At 37.6% G+C, this 23286-nt stretch overlaps 1 protein-coding gene across 3 annotated transcripts in view; it reads left to right on the top strand.

The window, feature by feature from the left end:
* Arap2 (ArfGAP with RhoGAP domain, ankyrin repeat and PH domain 2) overlaps positions 1 to 23286 on the top strand; it is a 162530-nt gene that overhangs the window by 15351 nt on the left and 123893 nt on the right. For all 3 annotated transcript variants that reach the window (XM_050150250.1, XM_050150248.1, XM_050150249.1), the window contains exons 3-6: positions 14452 to 14510; positions 15608 to 15684; positions 16527 to 16618; positions 18744 to 19094. In XM_050150250.1, coding sequence (XP_050006207.1) covers positions 14452 to 14510; positions 15608 to 15684; positions 16527 to 16618; positions 18744 to 19094 — 579 coding nt within the window. The remainder of the gene's footprint in view (positions 1 to 14451; positions 14511 to 15607; positions 15685 to 16526; positions 16619 to 18743; positions 19095 to 23286) is intronic.

Raw genomic sequence — 23286 nt, 5'->3', positions numbered from 1 at the left:
TATGGTTAGTGACAGTGTTTTCAGTGTTCTTTCTAAAACTAACCTCTCTGTGTTTGACCTCTGTATATTTAATCCAGGCTTTCCATAATTTTTTCAGACATTTTTACCCCCTTATTATTTGTACTTCCCATATCTCCTAGAGTCTGGTTCAAGTTCATACATATCTACTGAGGACTATAGCCTTTCCTTGTTTCACTGGCGCAACATCCCTTCTCCTCTCTTCCCCTGGATATTCCTTTATCTTCTCTCCTCATCTGGTACTGTGTTCCATTAGCATGGATCACATGTTTGAGTTGTTGACTCTCTCTACTTCATTACTTACTCTTTGGCAGGGAATGCACTCTTAATGCCTGTTTCTCATTGCCTGGCACAGTGCTTGGACCAATTAATAATTCAACACAAATCTGATGAACTTGGAAGTATGTGTTCTAGGCAGGGGGATATAGAAAACAGAAAGGGTTACAGTCTAATGTTGAAGACAAGGGTAAAAATATGGCAGAAATACAGTGTGAAGCCATGATCATGGACCACAGAACTCAGGAACCCCAGTGAGTGGGACCCTACCAAATACAAATGGTTTCAGGTATTCTGCGGTAGCTAGGCAATGTCACAGAAGCAGACTTACAGTAGAGAGAGCCTTCTACCATTTATTAGTAGCTGGGGTTTTCTCCAGGGATGGGTTGGGTATGACTCACCCATCTTTCCACTGAGAGCTAATACCTATCTCTGCTGGACATTCAGATGTGATTCAGTCGTGATAACAGCTGTAGAGCTTTTCAGGCTTCCTGCACACACTCCAGACCGACAGGCTTCTGCAGAGCCTCCATCACAGTCTGAATCTGTGGCTGCTACTTTTCCTTTGCCCTAGGGGACCCATAGTCATTGAATTGTGATTCAAGAGAATAGATAACAAGACATCATTATAAAGTATAGCAATGTAGCAATGTATGACTTGGTTGAATTTAAGTATTTCTAATATATTAGAACACAAAAGCTGAGTGGTGATGGCACCTTTAATCCCAGCACTTGGGAGGCAGAGGCAGGTATATCTCCGTGAGTTCGAAGTCAGCTAGTTCCAGGTCAGGACCCAAAGCCGAAGAGAACTCCTATCTCAAAAAGACAAACAAACAAACAAACAAAAAGCATAAAGTCTTTGAGACACAAACCCTAATTTATTTTTCTTTGTCATGATGGGCCTGATACCAATCAGTAGCAAAGTCTGGTGTTTCCTGGTGTCAGCAGTAAAAATATCATCTATCAAATGTGCAGGCCCTAGCTTGCTCTGTAATTTTCAGTCTGTTGTCCTTTCTTCACAGAGGCCCTAGATGTAGGGAGGGTTCACTCTGTGTTACTCAGGCGGTCGCAATCTGAGTTTAATTTTCTCAGGATCTCAGGGTCAGGAAACTGAGACTTCATTCCAGAGAAGTGCCAGTTCTCTCAGAAAGGAAGAAACCTGGTGTATACCAGAAATCAGTGTCACAAGCAGTGACTAGCTTGCTCTATAGTGTTGAGAGCCCGACTTCATTTTTCCTTCACTTTTGCAATTCAGTATTTATTTTTAGAAATACTAGACAACACACCCAAGGTAACTTGAGGTTAAGAATTGCCACAACTAAATACATGAGGAACATATCTATGTGGAAGAAAGAAAATAAACTGAGAAAACAGCACATTTCTCCTTACATACAGTTGTTAGAACATGTTGATGGAAAATTTAGCATATGAAATATATATCTTGAGATAATAAAGCAAGATGTTAGTATATTGGTTAAAAATGATACACTGTAAAACAAAAGTATAATATCAAAATATTAAATAATTGCATTAAAGGCATTTTGGTCACATGTTACAGTGGTTCTGCTGCTGGGTCTATTTGGGTGAGCGTACAACTGCCAGCCCCTTCTGCCCACCTGACTCTCACTCTTTCCCCATCACTTGGAAACCTATATTAAATATTTTTCTCCACAAACAAATCTCAGAAAATCCCTTTCTCTAACAATGCTTCAAAACCAAATGAACTTATATAATTCTTTATTCAATTCAATAACTGCATATCACTCTTTATACCTTTTGCTCATTTTGCTCTCAAAGATATAAAATAGTCTTCCACACAGGGAAGAAGTCTGTTGTTCTTATCTAATATGGACTCACATGACATAGCTCAGGCTGGTTTGGAACCTTCAATCCTCCTCCCTCTGCCTCCAGAGGGATGGGGCTATAGACATGTACCACCATGTCAGAGCCAAGAATTTTAAGAAATTCAAAGAGGACTAGAGATGACAGGTTTTGATTTTAACTATTCTGGGGCAGATAGATCCCTGTCACTGCACAGTTGGGCACTATCCCCTTCCCAAAACTGCAGATTTTTTTCCTCTTCTTTAAACATTCCAAAGGTGCTTTATCAAAAGATAGGCTTCTGCAAGCCATGCCAAGTATCAAACATGTCCATGAACAATGAACAAAAACCATTAAGCCATAAGGGAGGAAAGGTTACAGAATATATTTCTTTTAGTGGCTTAAGACTCATGTTTTTCCTTGATCATGACTATCCTGCATGTGATCACAGGACACTCCCAGAATTCCTAAGGCAAACAACAAGAGTCTAGTTATTTTCTTCTCTAGGCTTCAAAGGAATGTCACCCACTCAAAGTGAGGACAGTAAAGGAGGAAGTTTGCCTGATACTGCCATCCCCACCACACTAGGCCTGCCCTCCAGAGAAAAGAACAGGTGTGAATTCAGAGCAAGTCAAGGCAAGAAGAGAAACAATTCATTGTCCTAGAATGTTAACTGTGTCTGATAAATGAGGAGAGAGGACAGAAGGAGGAGACAAATGTTATCTAGTGCAAAAAAAAAAAAAAAAGTGCGCCGTATCTTTTGGATATGTTATTATTTGACCAAAGAGAAACTCCCATTGTGTAATCCACAGCTGTATTTGAAGGGCCATATTATAGCACCCTGAAACTATGCATGTGCTATCTGTAACTCAGAGGACCACAAAGAAAAGCAGACAGTGGCCTTCAGGAAATATTTTCCTTTGCTCTCTCCTTTGGTGATCTCAGTACCTCCCGAGAGCTCGGATAACAGGCGTGCACCACCACACCTGGTTTATTCGGTGCGGATAATCATTTAATCCAGGGGTTTTCTGCATGCTATGAAAACATGCCCAGCTGGGCTACATCCCCAGCTTTCCCCATGCCTCGACCATGTGTATATTTCTCTTTACTCCACAATCAGGAAAGGGAAGTATTTCAATGACCAAGTCTAAAACCACACTGTGAATGGTGCACAGGCAGTCAATACTAGATTATTTATAACTAATCTTAATGTTATTTTACTTATAAATGTTCTCAGATTTAATATCAACAGGCTTTCATGTGATACAGAAATTGTTTCCATCCAACGGAGTCAAAACTATACCACTCTGGCATTTGAACTATTTTAAATTAAAGGGACTTCATACAGTTATTTAAAAACATCAGGTGGGAGGGCATTGCTCTAACCTTGACATTATTTCTTAAAAGCAGAAAGGTGAAATTTCCCAGTGAAAGGAAAAGTATTCTTACCATCAAGGACAGAAGTGGACCACTAGAACCAGAGTAGTCTGTACAGACTTCATTTTTTTTAAAGAACCTTTTGCTTTTGTTTACACTTTCCAGAGAATTAGTTTCCCTTTTAAAGCTGGTTACCCTTTGCCCCATTCAGTTTGTAAGGGTGCTCACTGCTTTCTTCTCTGTGAGGGTTCCTGTGCCAGTAATTCTTGTTCTTACTGGTGACGCTGTCTCCTCTCACTCCGGCATCCATCTAGTTCTAAGCCCTGTTGGGACTCTCAGGATGAGCGTGCAGCTCCACAGGCCCTGTGCAATCCATATGAGCATCAATATTCTCTAAAACTTGCAGAAAGTAGCACGTGCCACCTGACTTAATCCTAATGTTCCTTATCTCACAGTATCTGCCAGAGTTCCCAAGGGATTCGGTTTTGCTATATGCATTCACAGTAGAGCTCTCTCTCACAGGGAATGCTTCTAACATAGGAAGACTTGTATTTCCTTTCATTTAACTCTTCAATTTTAGCAAGTATTTCAAAACTAGAAGGCTATGCAATAATGAGTTATCTATAATCTGGAGTAAAATTCTTATATATGCAGTGAACTTTCTTTTTTTTTTTTTTAAATTCGTATTAAGAAGTTGGGTTCCCACTACACCCACCTGCTAAGATAATCCTAAGGGTACAGTAGAGGCATACATACCATTGTGGTGACCAGTAGCTCTCTAATTTGATTAAGACCAGATCAATAAGAGGGAAATCATATTCGGTATGGAAACCTACCAACTACCCAGGGCTAGTGAAGTCATGGATTTGAATGAGGACCTACAGTTGCCACCAACATAATCCCTGAATTCTACTGTATTTGCCCTTATACCCAAATATGTGTGGTTCTCACCCTTCATTAAAGAAAATTCTCAATGAACAGAGACTATTATAGAAAGCTATAGCCGATCGAAATGTAGAGTTGTAGATCTAATCCATGGATACATCTACAAAGCAAATTTCACAACTAAAGGCTCAAAAAATATTGCAGAAGAGGGACCAGAAACATTAGAAGAGCTGGAGAGTCAGGGAGTTTGCCGTAAGATTGTGTATCCTAGTAATTTCAAAACCTGAAACTCTAAAGTCTCACTAATATGACTGCTTAAATAAACATGATCTAAGCAAGCACAACAATGGATATGGCAAAGTTGAATGGAGAGAGGGGACTCTGTAAGGCCTTACCTTAGACAGAGAACTGTACAGTAACTAAGGAAGGCTGTGAACGGGAGACATAGACCTAACAAGACAGAAATCTTTAATAAATAAATAAATAAATAAATAAATAAATAAATAAATAAAGACAAGAGTCCACCAATTTGAGAAAATCCAGCCAGCCCCTCCCTCCCCCCCCCCCCCCTCTCTCTCTCTCTCTCTCTGTGTGTGTGTGTGTGTTTGTGTGTGTGAGCATGCATGTCTGTGCACGCACATTTTGTTTAATTGGTATTGAGGACTAAGCCCAGGGCTCACTGCTGGTTTCTCAAATGCTCTACCACAGAACCATCCCTTTTTTATAACTTTTTATTTTGAGAAGAGTGGGATTGTTTTGTAACAGCAGACACCTACCATGTTGCCCAGCCTAGCCTTGATCTCACACTACTACAGCATAGGAGTCTTTGAGTTTAGGATCCCCCTACCTCGTCCTCTTGAGCACCTGATCTAACAAACCTATGGCACACTAGCAGGTGTGGTTGGTAAGCAAACCTTAATGGAGGGGGTATTGCTAAGTTAAGGGGGAGACAAAAGGAGACTTCCAGGAATGGGTCCAGATTGTCCCAGAATAGGTTATTACCATTTTTGTCCTATATGAAGTTTTGAGGATGTGTTGGGCTTTCGCATGCAGGACAGGCAGACTAATATAAAGGATATGTAAAGTTCGCAATCATCTTTGGTAGGTCCAGTTGGTCCTAGGGAAGTGGAGGTAGTTTTGCTGCAATATAGCTCTGTGATTGTGTCAGCCCCATGTGGTTAATGTGCCCACACCCCTTGCTGCCCCATGCTCGTCTAGATCTAGGCTACTTCACTTCCCTACTCAGAGATTTTAATTTTAGGGAAATTGAAACGTGAAGGAGATCCATTTCCCATAACTACTCCAACTAACCCCAGGCTCTTGACCTTGCCGTGGAAGGAAAGGACGTTTGTGACTGGTATGGGGGTGTCAGAGGCATCGCCAGTGACCCTGAAATTATTCTGTGCTGTACATATTGCAGCAGTATATTTCTAACATGGAGCTGTTGAAGTATGAAAACCACAAATTTTAGAAGGTTAAAGTGTAGGGATCAAATGCAAGCTTTTAACTTTTTGAATAATGGCTACGAGGGGGGAAGGTCCTAAGAATGGTTTAAGAAATGGGGTAGAGTGGGCAAAATCACTTTTCTTGCAGTCTAAGTAGTGTTTGTACCCAGCTAATATCATTTTAAGAGGAGTCTAGTCAACCTTGGAGTACACAAAATCAGTGTCATAGTTCACATTGAGGGAAAACATCACTTTTTACTGAACGGCAGAGAAGTGCTAAGGAATCCTAAGATTCAGCTGTGGTTCTTTTTAATGCTTTCTTTAAAACAGTTTATTTTTTTTCAAAATTGTTTTAGTTTGTTTTCTATGTTAGACCAGAGGACAACTTGTAAGACCATCTTCTCTCCTTCCATTGTGTAGGTCCTCGGGTCCTCAGGCTTAGCAGCAAATATCTTTACTTGCTAAGCCATCTGTCTGGCTTTGTTAGTCCTCTGAAAAATGAAATTAAAAAAAAAAAAAACAAAATAAAACCTAACAAATATTTCAAGGTCTAAAATTTTTGAATTGAACACATAATTCAATTTTAAATAATATATTTATCCTTAGAGGGTGAGAATATGTATCCATAAGCTTAGAACTTTATTAAATTAAGAGGTCATTAATTGATACTTTCTTATAAACAAAAAAGTGTCTTGTTTGAGAACAGTATACGTTAAATTGCAACTTGTGCTAGTCAATTTGAAATGTTTCCTTGATAATATAGTATTGGGTGCAGTCCTCTAATGACCACTTGTTCTAAGTCTAAGAATATTTGTGAGATACTCACAGGTAGAGATGGACTTGTGCTTTATGAATTTTACATTAGTGGACTATGCTGTAGGTAACTCAGCCTTAGTTTTCTGAACATAGATTTACCTGTGTTAGATAGATCTTATGTAACCTCGGGGCACTTTTAAACTGCTGCCTAAGGAATATGGTTGTTTCCCTTTGTGTTTGAAGTCTGCAATGTTCATTTGTTACCACTGTAGTAACTGCAGTTCTATAAATGTTCTTTGAAATGAATATCCATACAGGGTACGTGATTGATTATTTCTGGGGTTTGACTGCTTTGCTGAAATAGTATGTGTATCACTGCTTTTCTCAACAATTTCACTGATTAAAATATCTGTGGAAAGGGGATTGGAGTGATGGATCAATAGGTAAGATCATTTGCTGTTCAGGCGTGAAACACTGGCTTTGAATCCCAAGTACCCATAAATAAGCGAGGCATGCATTACAGACCTGCAGCCTCAGCTGAGGTAGGCAGATCCCAGGAGCTTGTTGGTTCTTCTTTGCCCTCCACATGTTTGTCATGGGTAGAAACACTTACACATTCGTGTATATGCTACACACACACACACACACACACACAAATGCACAATACTACCATGTGAAAATAACTTCTATGGGGGTACTGAATATTCATTTAATTAAGTCATTCGTTTTCCTTTTCTTTTTTATCGAATACTTTCTTAATAACCATAATTATTCATAAGTTGCTTTTTCCTGGAGTCACCTGTACTCTGAAGCTTGTGTTTATTCTTCTCTGTATGGTTTTTAGATTTTGCCACATGGAATAGCTTGACCGTTGACCTCTTCTATTTGACTCCCTGTCTAACACTGTCTTGCCTGTGACTCCCAATAATCCTGCCATAGTTTCCTCAGTGCTGGCCAATTTAGGCTGTCACCACTCCTGACTCTTACAAATCTTTGAATGTGGTGTTTTTCTGTAACATGATGTCTCAGTACTAAAATGAAGATCTTATGCAATAACTTTGGTATAATATCATATTAAAAGATAATTTATTCCCCTAGTGCATTTTTTAAATAGTTGCACTATTACAAATGAAGAGAGTCCCTTTTAAGAACTTTCCAAAGCAAATGAACATCTTAGATTTACTGAAAGGACAAACTATTTTTCCCTAATAAATATAGTGACAATTGACTCATTTTTTTTTCTGAGCTCTTACATAACCAAACACAATGGTGAATGGACTCATGAAGTAAATATCTTTTTAAATTTCCTCTTTTTACTCCAGGAAATAATTGAGGGTGGAGATGGCCAGTCAGCAGAGGCCCTGGATTCTGGACACAAGAGAACTTGTCTCTGAGATCTGGGATAACAGAATCCCAGAGCTGACTGCACACAAGCGTATTTCCTATCTTCTATTGTGTCTTTCTATACATTATATAATACTATATCTGGAAGAGGAAGCCCTGCTAAGATTGGGCTTACTTCTCAGTTTTAGTGGAACTGTAATACAGTCCTCTTTTCATTTTATGTATTTTATCATTTTCTTGAGCAGATAGCTGGAGGAGCCAGGCAGAGCCAGCCTTGAGGCTGGGCCAGGAGCTCTGATAATAATGAGTCACCTCTTGATGAGAGCACAGCAGTAAACATACCATGGAAATAAAAGGATGAAGGAGGACTTGTTACTGAGACAAGTCAGATGAGCTCTGGGGTAACTCCCAAAGTGCCATCTCTCAGAATAAAGAAAGCAAAAGGCTTTTCTTACAGGGAGATCTCTTAGTGCTTAACTTCTACAAGGAAGAAATGTAGTTGAGAGACACAAAGGATAAAGCCAAAGTGTATTCAGCAAATCAGGCAAGTGCTCCAGAAGGAGATTGAGGCTTTCTCAAACACGGTAGCTTCTGTGTTATGAAGATTTATGAAGCAGATGGTGTATTTGTGGGATAAAGTGACCATTTTTCCTCCCACATTATTGTAGACCTGATTGTCCTTGTAGGGTGTTTCATCCTCTAATCCTCCGGAAAAACCCACAAAGGTGGTGAGGATAATGGTGCTGATGTTACAGTAGAGGCGACTCTGAGGGTGCAGACCCAGACCCAAAACTAGCATGTATTATGCACAGAGAGTGGTCTGGTATTTTATGTCTGATACATTGGGAACAGCCTCCTGGCATCCTCAGGGATGATCAACTACAATGGGGTGCTCCTGACCATCAGGAGAGGACACAGCTGCCAGGATAAGAGCTGTAACTTTCTGAGTGACACTGTCAGTCCCTCCTTTACGAGACTGTTGAGAGTCCAAGGTTGATTTCATGAGCATTGGTTGAGATGTTCTCATGCTTCAAGGATAAGGCATTTTGTTATTTTTTGAGGGTTTTAATTGTTTCTAAATAAATTTTCAGTTTTTTTAATGTTAGCACACAAAGCAATACATTTCCTCATGTTATATTCATATATGTCATACTTTGTTCTTATTTGTTTTCTCCCCAAACCCATCTCCGTTGCCCCTTCTCCACTTCTAGCAGGTTGCCTGCATCTCTAGTTCTTTGTTCTGCTTCTTTTTGAAAAAGGCATTTTATTTTTAATTATGTGCATGTATGTGTGCATATGTGTGTATGTGTTTAGTTGCCTGTAGTTCTTAGTTGGGTTATTAGCATGTTTATTACTGTTCTCCTTGTTTATGTCATCTTTAGGCAGCCATGGCCTAGAAACTTCATGTGTGTAGCTCTTCTGACATTTCTAAGAGACCTAATCTCATAGAAAACTTCCTGTTACTCTGGATCTTATAGTATTTATGCCCTCTCATCCACAATGATCCCTAAGCTTTATGTGCCAGAATTGTTTTATAGGTGTATTAGATGGGACTGGGTTCAAACTTTGTATTGTAATCAGTTGTAGTTGTTTGTAATGGTCTATGTTGCAGAGGGTAGTTTTCTTGATGAGGGGAGAGAATCACATGTATTTGTGGGTAAAAAGATATAGAGTTGGAATGTTGATGTGAGATTCCCCTCTGTATGCTGTGAATATGTTTTATTATCATGGGTTAATAAAGAAGCTGCTTTGGCCTTTGGCAGGGCAGAATAAAGCTAGGCAGGAAAACTAAACTGAATGCTGGGAGAAATAAGGCAGAGTCAAGGAGACACTATGTAGCTGCCAAAGGAGAAAGATGCCAAAACCTTACTGGTAGGCCACAGCCTCATGAGATACACAGATGCATAGAAATGGGTTAATTTAAGATGTAAGGAATATGCCTATGCCATTTGCCAAGCTGTGTTGTAATTAATGTGGTTTCTGTGTTGGAAAGAGGCAGCTTATTTGTCCCGGCCACCCAGAACCAAAATAATCACACAGCAACCGTATTAATTGAATTACTGCATGGCCCATTAGCTCTAGCTTCTTACTGGCTGACTCTTACATATTAATTTAACCCATTTCTACTAATCTGTGTATTGTCATATGGCTGTGGCTTACCAGCTAAAGTTCTGTCTGTCTCCAGCATGGCTGCATGGCTTCTCTCTGACTCTGTCTTCTCCCAGATGCAATTTAGTTTTCCCTGCCTACCTAAGTTCTGCCCTAACAACAGGCAATTTCTTTATTCATTAATGGTAATCACAGCATACAGAGGGAAATCCCACATCATTTCTGTGTGATTTTTCAGGTCTGGACGGTCAGGAATCATAGAGCAGTCTCTGTTTAGAGAATGTAGTTAGGGATTGTACTGGTTTAATAAAACGAAGGTTGTAAGTTTTCCTCCCAGATCCATGGCCTCACTCTAAGTAGTTGCTTAGTTCCCGTATGATAAACGATTTCCCTCTTGTCAAGTAAGTATGAAGAACAGTTAGAGAGTTGTTGGTTACTGCCAGGGCATGTATACTCATACTGAACTCTCAAAGTTATTGTGCCGCACTGGTCATTGTTGTGGTTCATTGGTGCCTAGTGGAGAAGGTTCTTTCCTTCCTCTGAAAACTTGCACAGCTATGCTGTCTGGTTTCCTGATAGCTAGACCTCAGAGAAGAAACTTTGAGGCCAGATTCAGCACAGATCCTCGGGGCCCTGTATCTGAAGTGTGTAGTCTCTTCAGTAATAGGGACTTATACTCCACGTATGAAAGACAGCCAAATGTAATAGGGACAGCCTATAATATTTTAGGGGTCACTTGGACAACAATGACCAAAGACCTAAAAGAGGACTTCTTAGCCCTGATGATGGGATTTTTGTTCATGATTGCTCTTGTGGGAGTATTGTCAGTCCAGATAAAGAAAATTTTATTTAAACTATATATCTTATACACTGACTTATATGTTTTTTATGTATTTTAGGTAGGCAGTTAATAGTTTGATTCCTTATGACTTTTTCAAATGTTCTTACTGTTATTTTACCCTCCTTCTTCCTTCTTCTGTACTTGTCTCCCCCTCCCAATTTAGAGGCCTCCCTTTTCCTCATTTTCCCCTATAGATCCCTTGAACCCTGTTTTCCCCCCTCTATTGTTCCTTCACCCCTCCATTCTCTACAATGGCCCCCTTTTACTTTCCTGATTTCTGTAGTTCAAGGGTCATATTCACATCTGGATATTAGGTACTAGGAACCTCAGAGAGAAAACATGGAATTGTAACAGAAACAGTGCTTTGGTTTCCCACCCACCCATACCCAAATAATCACATAGAAACTATATTAATTAAAACATTGCTTGGTTGATGACTCAGAAGTATTTCTAGCTATCTCTTACATCTTAAATTAACCATTTCTGTTAATCTATGTATTGCCGCAAGGCTGTAGCCTACCAGTAAGGTTCTGGCTACTTTCTCCTTTGGCAGTTACATGGCTGCCTGCTTTCTCCCTGTATTCAGTTTAGTTTTCCCCACCTAGTACTATTCTGCGCTTCCATGGGCCAAAGCAGCGTCTTTATTAGCCAATGGTAATAAAACATATTCACAGCATATAGAGGGGAATCCCACATCACGAAATGCTTGTCTTTCTGAATCTGGAATAGTTGCTTAGTATAATATTTTCTAGTTTCCTATTTTTGCCTTCAAACTTCATGATTTTCTTTTCCTTTTAAGTTGATGTTAAGAATTTGTATATATTTCAAACAAATAATTGGGCCATAGATTGCGGGACAGTATCTGGGCTTTCCGTTTTATTCTTTTGGTGTTATGTCTAGTGTTTCATTATTGGTTTGCTGATTGGATTAATGTAGTTTTAGACTAAATATTCAAATTACACAGTGTGTGTCTTCTAATCCCACTGTTCTTTGAAAATCTATATTAACTATTCTAGCTCATTTGTATTTAACATGTAAACTTTCAAGTCAACAAATATTTTTAAATTCTGCTGGATTTTAAAGTCCATTGGAATATTATTTGGGGTTATTTTTTAGAATTTACAAACACACACACATACATACACATGTACCATTATGGGGATAATTGACATTTTAATAACAGAGAGCCTTCCAGTTTACGAATGTGGTATATCTGTTGAAGAATTCTTTTTTTTTTCTTTTTGTAGTCAGGTAGTGGTAGCATATGCCTTTAATCCCAGCACTTGGGAGGCAGAAGTAAGCAGATCTCTTTGATTTTGAGGCCAGCATGGTCTACAGAGGGAATTCCAGGACAGGTTCCAAAGTTACAAAGAAACCCTATTTCGAAAAATAAAAACAAAACAACAAAAACATTCTTTTTTATTTTTTTCCCTCAGCAATCCTTCAGTTTTTACTGTGCAGGACTTATTCATTAAAATTAATTTAGTGATATTTTATGTTTATATGTACTATAAGAAGAATTGTATTTTAAAAGTTAGTTTTTTTCCAGTTGTTCACTGCTAATATGTCAAACTATTAGAGTTATTGACACTTTCTCCTGAGATTTTTTTTGTTGTCCTGAATAGTTTAAGAAGAACCTGTGCTGACACCTACCTATTATCCCCATACTTAGAAAGCCTAAAGAGTAGCATCAGGTCCACTAGTTCCATATCTGACTGGGATACAGATCGAATTCAAGACTGACCTGAGCTATGTAATAAAGCGCTGCCTTAAAGTGGCATCTAATTTCCACAGTGGTTGTGGTAGTTGGCACTCCCACCAGCAACAGAAGAGTGCTCCCCTTGCTCCACATCCTTGCCACTGTGAGCTGCCACTTGTGATTTTGATCTCAGCCATTCTGACAGGTGTAAAATGGAACAGAGGAGGAAGTGATCTGGCAGAGAGGGGTGGTGGGAGGAACAACTGTGTGGAGGCAAAGGGAGGGGAAATTGTGGTCAGGATGTAATCGTGAGAGAAGAATAAAAGTTAAAAACCAAACAAAACAGCAGATAAAGCCAACCAAACACATATAGGGCGATTCCTTTCCTTTTCACATATGCAGGCTGCAGGCATTTAATATTAATTTGCTCATCTTGTTACTTAGGCTAAAGCCACTGCAGTGCTGTGGACACAGACGATGGGAGAAGATCTGGCAGGGAAAGCTTTCAGGCTTTAGTTACTGCTTTTTGCACCTCTTTTATAAAATCCCATTCTAGGTTAAAGAGGCTTACTGTTAGGTGTTGATAATTTTTATTATAAATGGTTAAGTCTTGTTATAGCAATATATTGTTGCATTTTTATTACATTGTTTTTCCACTGCCAAATAAACATTAATTTCTTAGCTTAAAATTTCACTTACTTATATTATTCTTTTTATGGATTGGTGGACTTGATTTGCTAATATTTTGCATCTGTGTCATGAATGTTTATGTATAAGTTTTGATTGATTTGGTGATCATCCACATTGGGTTAGCAAGATAAATTGAGAAACAAAAATTTGTCATGTATTTCCCAGTGTATTTTTTTTAGGATTGATTTTATTTCTTTAATTATTTGAATTTACACTTGAAATGTTTGGCCTTGGAGGTTTTGTGAGTGGATGACTCAATACTAAGTTTAATTTATTTTTGGTAGAGATGGTGCTATTAAGTTTTTATTTAACCTTTGCCGATGTAATGATTTCAATATATCAATAATATTCAGTTTGTTAATGCTTTGGACCTTTTCTTACTAATCTCTCTCCAGCATTCTCAGGTTTTGTAGTAAGGTCTTTTATTTTCCCTCCTGAAATTGTTCACCTTCATCTTCTATGTCTCTCCCATTTTCTTTCACTGAAATTTATCCATTTTGTATATCCTATAGAAGCCACCTTTTATAATAGTAAGTTTTAAATTTTGTTCATTTTCTATTTTATTGATTTCTGTTCTTTTGTTATTTCTTGGTCACTAAGTCCTTGGACAAATGTTTGCCTAATATAAATAAGCCTCATGGTTCCCTTCAGATGCTTCAGCCAACTTTCTTCTAGCAGTAGGTACTTTATATGCTTTCTTTTGTACACTCTTGTCCTGCCCCATCGTTGCTGTTTTCATGCTGTTGTCTCATTGTATGCATGTCATAGCTGACTTGCAAACTGTGAGGCATTTGCAGAAGTATTTTTATATTATGTTCTTAGAAAATATATTTTTGATAAAATGATATCAAAATAGCTACATAAATGCATCTGTTCAATTTCTTTCTGATATAAGTTAATAATTTTGAAATCAAGTGCATATGAACACAGACAGATACTTTTTTTTTTTTAATTTTGAGTGTTACAGGTAGGGGATTTAAATGATTTGAAATATCTGATGAAATCTCTCTCTTGAGTGCTAAATACAAAAACAAATTGGTGGATATGTCCTTGATCTGTAATTCAAGTCAGATCTACATTTGAGTACGTATGTTTCTGCTGAAATCCTAAACTTAGGAGGATGTATAACTCCAATATGCATCCCGCATTTAGAACAGTATAATAACACAACTTTTCCTTTTTCCTTTAAGCTATTTCCGAGACAGAAGATGTGCCACTACCTCAGCTGGAAAACCTTTGACACTGAAAAGTGAGTCTCTGCATCAAACTCTCATAAATTAGTTTGTCCTCAGGTGATCACCCTGACGTAGAGTTAGGGTTGAGTCATGGCAGCGGCCTGCTGGCGGCCTAGGCAGTAATGCAGATGAGTATCCTCACTTCCATACTACATTAGAACCTTAGAGATAAGTGAATACAAAAGAAATGAGCGTTGCGACTCTTGGAAATTTGCACATCCTTATATCAATATTGGTTTTAAATGCAGTCTTCATTTATCTTTAGTCAAAGATATTTTATTCAGATGAATTAAAAGCTTTGTGGTGGTCTGAGCTACAGAACAACTGTCTGTAAAAAATTTGTTATGGTGAAAAGTTTGACAGCCTTGCTTTGGTAAATAGATAATTTATTGGACTTTTCTATTTGCTATTTGAAAATCTTCTTATACACGTTTTAGAACATTTGTACATATATATATGAATTATATATATACATATACATGTATATGTATATATATAGTAACAAGTGACTGGCTACTGTATTTTTGGAAAGAGTTGCCCTAGAAAAAGCACATGTTTTAAGGCTTATTTCCTATAAATCAATGCAGTTTGAAGATGCAGGATGTTTTCTTGGAATTACTCCTCTACAGGTCTGTTACCAGCTGAGAGGGGTTATGTCAAATGAGGTCTAAGGTTTTACGTGATACTTAGATATTATTGAATTGCTTACATTTGTTTACTGAGTATTAGAATTTAGATCCTTCCTTTTAAAATTTTCTTGTTTTTTTTTTTTTTTTTGAACCAGCTTAAATGGCACTGTAGCAATTTCTGCTGTACATAGGCAGTGTGATCTTGGTTACATTCATATGGGTCTTGTAGGCTAGCAGGGCCATATGTAACTGTTTCTAAATCCAGAGTTAGTGACTTCATTGTCAAATGAGTGATATATATTAAGAAGACCATGGGAAGAGTTGATTTGGGAAGTAAGAATTGGGCATATCATTTTGGACTGTTGTAGAATAATCTTTAACTTGTGATGTTGCTATAGAATAATTAAACAGTGCTTTTATATTTTTTGCACTCTTCCATCTTAATCATCTTTTTCATTGTCATCCTGTAATTCCCCCAAAAGATTCAAATGAGGATAATTCAACTTCCATCTTTCCTTATGGAGAGACATTTCTCTTCCCGAGACTAGAAAGTTCCAAGGTTAGTCTCATTCATTTTATTTTATGTTCCATAAACAGTTATTTGTTGTGTAGCTTATCCATGCCTTTTCATTTGCTTATGAACTCTTGGAATGGTGCTTTACTATGAGATTTGCCAACAGTAAATTTTCAGCTTGGTCGGTTATGATAATCTATGCCTCTAGCTATGGGTTATGAAGACACATTTTCACTTTGACTTCAAAAGTATAGAATACTGCATTGAACAACACACAGTGTAACTTGCCACATTAAAATGATTAAACATTGATAAAGGATAAACCTCCCTAGGCTTTTCTTGGCCCTATCTACGGAGACAGTCTTCCTGAGTCTGGAAGTTTCTATTCGTACATTTTATTCAGGTTAATAACTGGAGTTTTGTTTCCAGTACTTCTCCTCATTTACTATTTTATTTCTTCGACTTGATAAAAGAAACATGGGAGAAAAGTACATACATATCAGAAGCAGCGAAAGAAGTAACTCAGTGGCAAAGTACTTGTCTGACTTGTGTAAGGCCTTGGACCTGATCCATAGCTGCTCTCAATAAAATAAAACAGAAACTGCTAAAATCCACAACCAAACAAATCATACAGGGGCGTTAAAGTTTCTAAATTCTACCGTTAGTCGCATTGTATATTCTTACTTAATATACTGAGGTAATTTAAATACTGAGGACATCAGAAATTGATGTTTTCATTTAAATTGTTTTTGAACTGAAAAATGATCTCAGCAATTAAATTTGTTTAATAAAAATCTCAATATTGTAGGTATTGGTAAAGTGTAGCTAAACCATATATAATTACCTAAACTAACACGCAAAACAATGAATGCATTTTTTTTTAACAGAAGAGATCTATAAAGAATGAGTTTTGGCCCCATGAGGACACAGTCAAAGCTGATGCAGCCACTATAAGGAACTCAGTCTTAACCAAGTCAAGGTATGCCTGTGACTGCCGAAAAACCTCTTCACAGAACAAAAGGCTGTAAGATGTAGATGTTTTACTCATTCTGTAATGTTGCAGTTCTAAGAAAGGAGCTTATCTGGTCAAGTTTGGAGCTTTTCTTTCCTTCCTGGATGTTTTCTGGGCAGTATTCATTTTAATACTTGACCTGGCATGTGTAAAACGAGGAGTTGCTTGAAGTCTAGAAACTAAGTGCTATTCTATAGCGGGTTATTTTTGTCTCCTACTAACTGTGTCTGTTCATCCTTGCCTAATGGGGCGAGTATGTGGTGATTGTACTCGCATGGTTCTCCCTAGAAAATTGGTTTGATATTTATTAAGCTTAGTTTCCTCAGCTCTGGTTGTGCATTATACAAAGCATCTTAAAGACACAGTAAGTTAAAAAGACATACAGATTAATATAGAATATCTCATTTATAAAATAGAAGTAGAATAACCAAGTATTTTTTTCTGCAATGAATTTGCTTTAAAATATACATTAAATGCACATTTGACTCTAAAGTTTCTGTAATCAGAGTACCCTCAAATATGTTTTGTATATTTTGAAAACATGGGACATTCTTGTAAGCATGTAACACTTTATTTGCCTTAGGTCTTTGCTTTTGAAGATGGGCTACATGTTAGTACAGAAAAAAAAAAAGAGAGACTGTTCAAAACCACACCCAGCTTAGAATTGTACAAATGTAATAAGTCCTTTGTGTTAGAAATTCACTATTAAGAAGAATACATGATGGCTCAGTTATTTAGGTAACACAGAGACCCAAACCTAGACTTCCTATTTCTCCCAGGTGGAGTTGGGCTTTAGTATGCTACATTGTTACCCATATTCCCTTTGCTTTCTACCTTAACTTTCCAAAACTAATACTCTTGTGGACTTACTTGAGTTAACAATAAATAATGCATCCTTAGTAAGTAATAAGAATCTTTTATGATACAAAATGTGCAATGGATAGGTTACACGGCTATTTAAAAATCAGTGTTTAGAGTCTTAAAACTGAAAGATGTATTCTGTCTCATTGATTATCGGAAAACTTCTTTGTAATGAGATTTATTTCATATAAATTATTGAATGTATTGTGTCATTTCTGAAATCTGTAGGAATATGCTTAGCCTTTAAAAGTGCATTCCAGTAAATATTACACCCTACTCGGCTTTTGCCTTGTGATAGACAGTACCGCTTGCTTGCTTGTTTGCTAGCAGTGTGGGTTGTCCTCTAGCATTGTAACCTACTACTGAGCCATCAGCCTTGTCCTCTGCTGTGCTGCCTTAGGGTGGAACACGGAGTCCTCCTAGCAGATTGGACATGTAGATTAGACAAGGAGGAACTCGTGTCTTTAAATAGTTGAACCCATGGCTCCCTATGCTGCCTGGGGATGGAGTAGGATGTTTATTTGTGCTCTTTATGATGTTTAAATTTTGAAAAAAAAAAGATGTTTTGTTTTTTCCTCCCATTGTTACATTGTTACCTGTACTTAACCTCCTAAGGATAGAATCTGGTTAAATTATATGTAAGACTTTTTATAGTGTTCACATATGTCATAGGATAATAGAATGTTTCTAAAGAATTTTTTTTTCGAGAAAAGGGATGTGAGTGTGTGTGTGTGAGGGGGGGGAGGGGAAGAGGAAGGGAGGTAGAGAGAGAGAGAGAGAGAACATTATTTGTATGTGTGCACCTGTATGCAGGTTTTCATGAGTCTAGAGACCAGAGGTCAATGTAACATGTTTTCCTCAATTGTTCTAATAAATTTTGTACTTTTAAAGACAGGGTTTCTTTATTAACCTGGTGCTCTCTGATTGGCTAATGTGGTTTGTCAGCAAGCCCAAGGGATCCTACTGTCACTGCCTCTCCACTATGGGATTATAGACACACATTGTTATGTCTGGCTTGTATATGGCTTCAATGGATCTAAACTCAGATCCTCATAGTTGAGTGGCAAGTTCCTAAGAACATTTTCAAAATTACAAAATTGGGTAATTGAACAATTAAGACTTTGTGGCCTAAATTTTCTGTGGTTGGTTGGTTCAGAAGTTTTAAAAATTTAACTGACATCTCAAATTAACCACATCATTTTGAATTTGATTACTATTCTTTCCTATTTAGCGTAAATGATAGCAGCAACGAAAATGCAAGTGGAGACAAAGTAGAAGATATTTGGATTCCTCGAGAGGACAAAAATACTCTCCCAAAGGACTCTGCTTCTGAGTCAGAATACTCAACAGTAGAGGAATGCTTCCAGAGTTTAAGAAGAAAAAATTCGAAGGCATCTAAGTCTAGGACTCAAAAAGCCTTCTACTTGGACCCCTTTAATAGGCACAGTTATCCTTTAAGCTCCACAAGTGGAAATACTGATTCGTCAACCAACTCAAATGTCATCTCTCCCTACGCCTGCTATTATGGATCCTCTGCAGTAAAGGTCAAATCTGGATGGCTGGACAAACTGTCTCCTCAAGGGTATGCATTAATTAATTTTATTTCTTCAGAAGCCATTTTGATACATTCAGGCTTATTCATTTCTAAATCTGCCAGTTTTCTATATCCTCTTCATACTTCAAAGTTAAATGATTTTTAAAAATTTTTTTTATTGATTTTATTTAGCTATATATTTTTTCTGCTTCCCTCCCTTCCACTCCCCTCCACTTCTACCCTCTCCCATGGTACCCATGCTTCCAATTTACTCAGGAGATCTTTTCTTTTTCTACTTCCCATGTAGATTAGATCCATGTATGTCTCTCTTAGGGTCCGGTTATTGTCTAGGTTCTCTAAGATTGTGATTTGTAGGCTTTTTTTTTTTTGTCTTAAACCATCCTTTATATCTAAAAGCCACCTAAAAGTGAGTACATATGATGTTTGTCTCTCTGGGTCTGAGTTATCCCACTCAATATGATGTTTTCTAGATCTATTCATTTGCCTGCAAATCTCAAGATGTCATTATTTTTTCTGCTGTGTAGTACTCCATTGTATAAATGTACCACATTTTCCTTATCCATTCTTCAGTTAAGAGACATCTAGATTGTTTTCAGATTCTGGCTATGACAAACAATGCTGCTATGAAGATAGTTGAAAACATGTCCTTGTGGTAGGATTAGCATCCTTTGTGTATATACTGAAAAGTAGTATTTCTGGACCTTGACGAAGGTTGTTTTCTAATTTTCTGAGAAATTGCCATACTGATATCTAAAGGGGCTGTACAAATTTGCACTCCCACCAGTAGAAGTGTTCCCTTTTCCCCACATCCTCTCCAGTATAAGTTGTCATTAGTGTTTTTGATCTTGGCCATTCTTACAGGTGTAAAATGCCATAGTCAGAACCCTTAAATATAATTTTAAAACAAATTTATCATTTCAAATACTTATAAATAATATTCCCCTTTTACATTATATTGTACAGAGAAATCTTTGGGGATGAATGAGATTTTTAATTAAAACTCTCTTTTTTCATCCCAATTTTTTGATTTAAAAGTATTTATTTTTGTCTTCAAAAATTATTACATTATTTGGGGGTAAAATTTCTCATGTTTAAGTAGCTTGTATGAGTTCTGCTATGACTCATTGTATGACTTTTCTGCGTACCTTTGCAGAATAACTTTAGGAGCAAAGATCTATTAGAAGCAAATCTGCATAGTAAAAGTAGGGATAATATTTCGTAGATGGTAAAGCTGAACAGAATTTGAGTCTTGGTGAAGTAATTACGGGCCATGCAGTATCTGTCCTTTGGAAACAGATTTTAAATAGAATGCAGTATGGTATATCTCACTATTATTTATGTTATTCTTTCCTCTGACATTGCGATGGCAAACTACTTTCCTGTGTGCATTTTCTCTTTTTCTTGTCAGTTGTCAAGATTATTGGTAAGTGCATATTTAAATATCAGAAACAAGGACGGTATTCGTGTATATAAATCATAGAATAAAGCAGTAGAAAGAAAAAGGAGCTACAATCGTCCACTGTTTCCTGTGTGTGAAGTATAAATGGTTAGGGAAGTGTAGGTGTGATTGCAAATGACCTCCAGAGGAGCCAGAGGCGGCTTGCTGTGGATTGCTCTGCAGATAAGGTTTCCTGGCTGGACTGCAATGGTCCGCTGCACTTCATAGGCATGATATGTTTATGCTCTGGGCACATTGAGAAAGCGTGACCATTTTTAGCCACCTCTGGGATAATTAGAGTGTTTTCCTTTTTCTTTTATCAAAACATTGATTTTTCCATTCCGCGAGAACCTGCCTACAGGGAGATGATGTAATTTTAGACTTTTCCATTTGGGGGAAAATAATGAGGTTTTTTTTTTTTTTCTGGCTTAATCATTTTCATTTGGGTAATAGTCTTAATGAAGATAAGAAAGTATACAATATAGTTTTTTTCATGAGGTACTTTATAAACTCTTGTATGTGGTAATATTTCTTTGACTTAAAAGAGATACTTGTAACTGGCCTGAAAACACATATTAGGGTCTATGTAGAATCAAAACCTTGCCCTTTCCTTGTTGGATTCATGGGCTTTTTGAGGCTGTTTATGATGCTCACTGATCTTCTAAAGTGACCTTCCTCAGTTCTTCCACTGAACTCACCGAGGTTTGATTCATGAACAGTTTACCCTGGTTCATATTGTACCAACAGACATGACATTCGGAATTCTGTAACCACACAAAGCCAAGTGCCGAAGTGGTAGCTAATTTAAGCCCTATAGCTACATGTTTTCTATTCCAGCTCTTGGACCCAGTTGCTACAGCTGGAACACAGATATGATGAAGATGTAATGCAGTACATGGGGCTGTATGATAAAAAAAAAATTATTTGCAAATTCGTGTGGGGACGGGCAGTTTTTCCTCAAGACCCTGAAAAGCATTAACTTGAGAGATGGTGGGCTCATATCCTCAGAAAAACAGAATGAAAAGTGAAATAGCAAAATAGGAAAACTACTTTCTGTTCTACTCAAGATGGAAGCACTAAAAAGCAAGAGGATTCTTTGGGGGTCTCTGTACTAGCACTTTTCTTCCAAGAATGTTCTTGCAGAGCGCATCATCACCACGCCCCTCACCCACATTCTTTCTTTAATGCCTCATTTGTGTTTAATATCATAAAGTATTTCTTCCAAACCGACTTTGATCATGTAATTTGCTTCTGAAGGCTTCGCATGCTGTAACCTCTTGATTCCTTCGCCATCACCTCCTTAGCAGAAGTCATTTGCAGTACTTTGCATCACCACATTTCCCTCCTCTCAGTAATTCCCTATTACTGCATACATATTTAGTATCTGTCATTGAAAGAGCCCCTGAAAAGCTTTGTGTTAAACATCATTTTCTTTTCATTTTTTTTCTAGGACAGAAATGTTTTAAATCTGCAGGGATTTGGTAATACAAGCAGATGAATTCAATGCTGTGTTAGTATATAAAAATGTACAGGTGGCCTTGAAAGCAGGGGGTGTTCACTAGCAGGGCAGTGATCCCTTGGTGCTTTTGTAATTGGTTTCCCTTCAAGCCATATATAGGAATGATCAAAATACAGTATTAATAAGATAATAATTAATACTTTTCTAAGTAATATTTGCAAGTGTTGTCATTCAGGAGTGACTTTTGAGAAGATAATAAAATATGGTCTTACTTTATGTGGTTGAATACATATTTACTTTTGAAATGGAAACAGCAATTTTTTAATTGTAAGTGTGAAAAACATCCACAGTTTTATAAAGAAAGTCATTTGTTGTTACCATATAGCAGAAGAAACAATGAGACTTTTCCAGTTGAATTTAAATTATAAAATGTTAGGCAGGCATACTGGTATGTATCTTCAATTCCAGTATTCTGGAGGCAGAGGTAAATGAAACAATCCAAGTTTGAGATCAGCTTAGTCTCTACAAGAAGCTTTGAGTTTGAGTAACTTGAATGTAGTACAGATGAGACTAATGGTTTGGGAAATTACATTGCAAAGCTGTTTTGGGGGATGTATCTCAGTAGTAGACTGTCTAGCACACACAGAGTCTTGTCTTCGATCCCCCAATACTATAGGAAAAAATATATGGAAGAAGCATTTTAGAAAAAGGAACCCAAGAGACTCATAAAACAGTATAGGCTGTTGCCATTCCTCTTGGTTTGCCCCAGAATTTGAAGGTAAGTCCTTATTGCTGAAGACACTACACACTTCGGATACAGGACTTGGATGAACAGAGCATGAACTGAGCTGGAAGTTTCCTTTCTGAGGACTCGCTCTCATAGTACCTGAAGGTGCTTTGCAAGCTCCCACAGACGAAGGAAAAATCAGTAGTCCAACCCAGCCATAACACCTGTAAACCATGACAGTGATTAGCATAGCAAGTTTTTCCCAAAGGTGCAATAATGCCGCTTATATTTTGGAGGTGGGCACAGGTCACATGTAGCCAGCAGCTGCCTACCTGTTTAAGAGAAGCCAAGTCATGTGTGTATACACAGCCAGCTGGCGATGAGGCCATGTACCCTAGAGGAGAGCCTATTATTGCATATTCCTAAACCAGCATAATTCCTAACTGTTCTGAATACTTATCCATATATACATAGCTAAATGCTGCTTTCAGCCATAATCAAAGAAGCTACTTTTTGAAGTAGAAAGAGACCATTACAGAAAGCCGTGACTGATTAAAATGCAGACAACTAATCACAGGGTGCCTAGCTCCTTTAT

This window comes from Alexandromys fortis, unplaced genomic scaffold (genome assembly GCF_014885135.2).
Source record: "Alexandromys fortis isolate MF-2015 unplaced genomic scaffold, M_Fortis_MF-2015_v1.1 scaffold_0, whole genome shotgun sequence".
In the NCBI taxonomy this organism is placed as follows: Eukaryota; Metazoa; Chordata; class Mammalia; order Rodentia; family Cricetidae; genus Alexandromys; species Alexandromys fortis.
The sequence above is the reverse complement of the archived record's forward strand: the minus strand, read 5'-3'. Positions and strand labels throughout refer to the sequence as shown.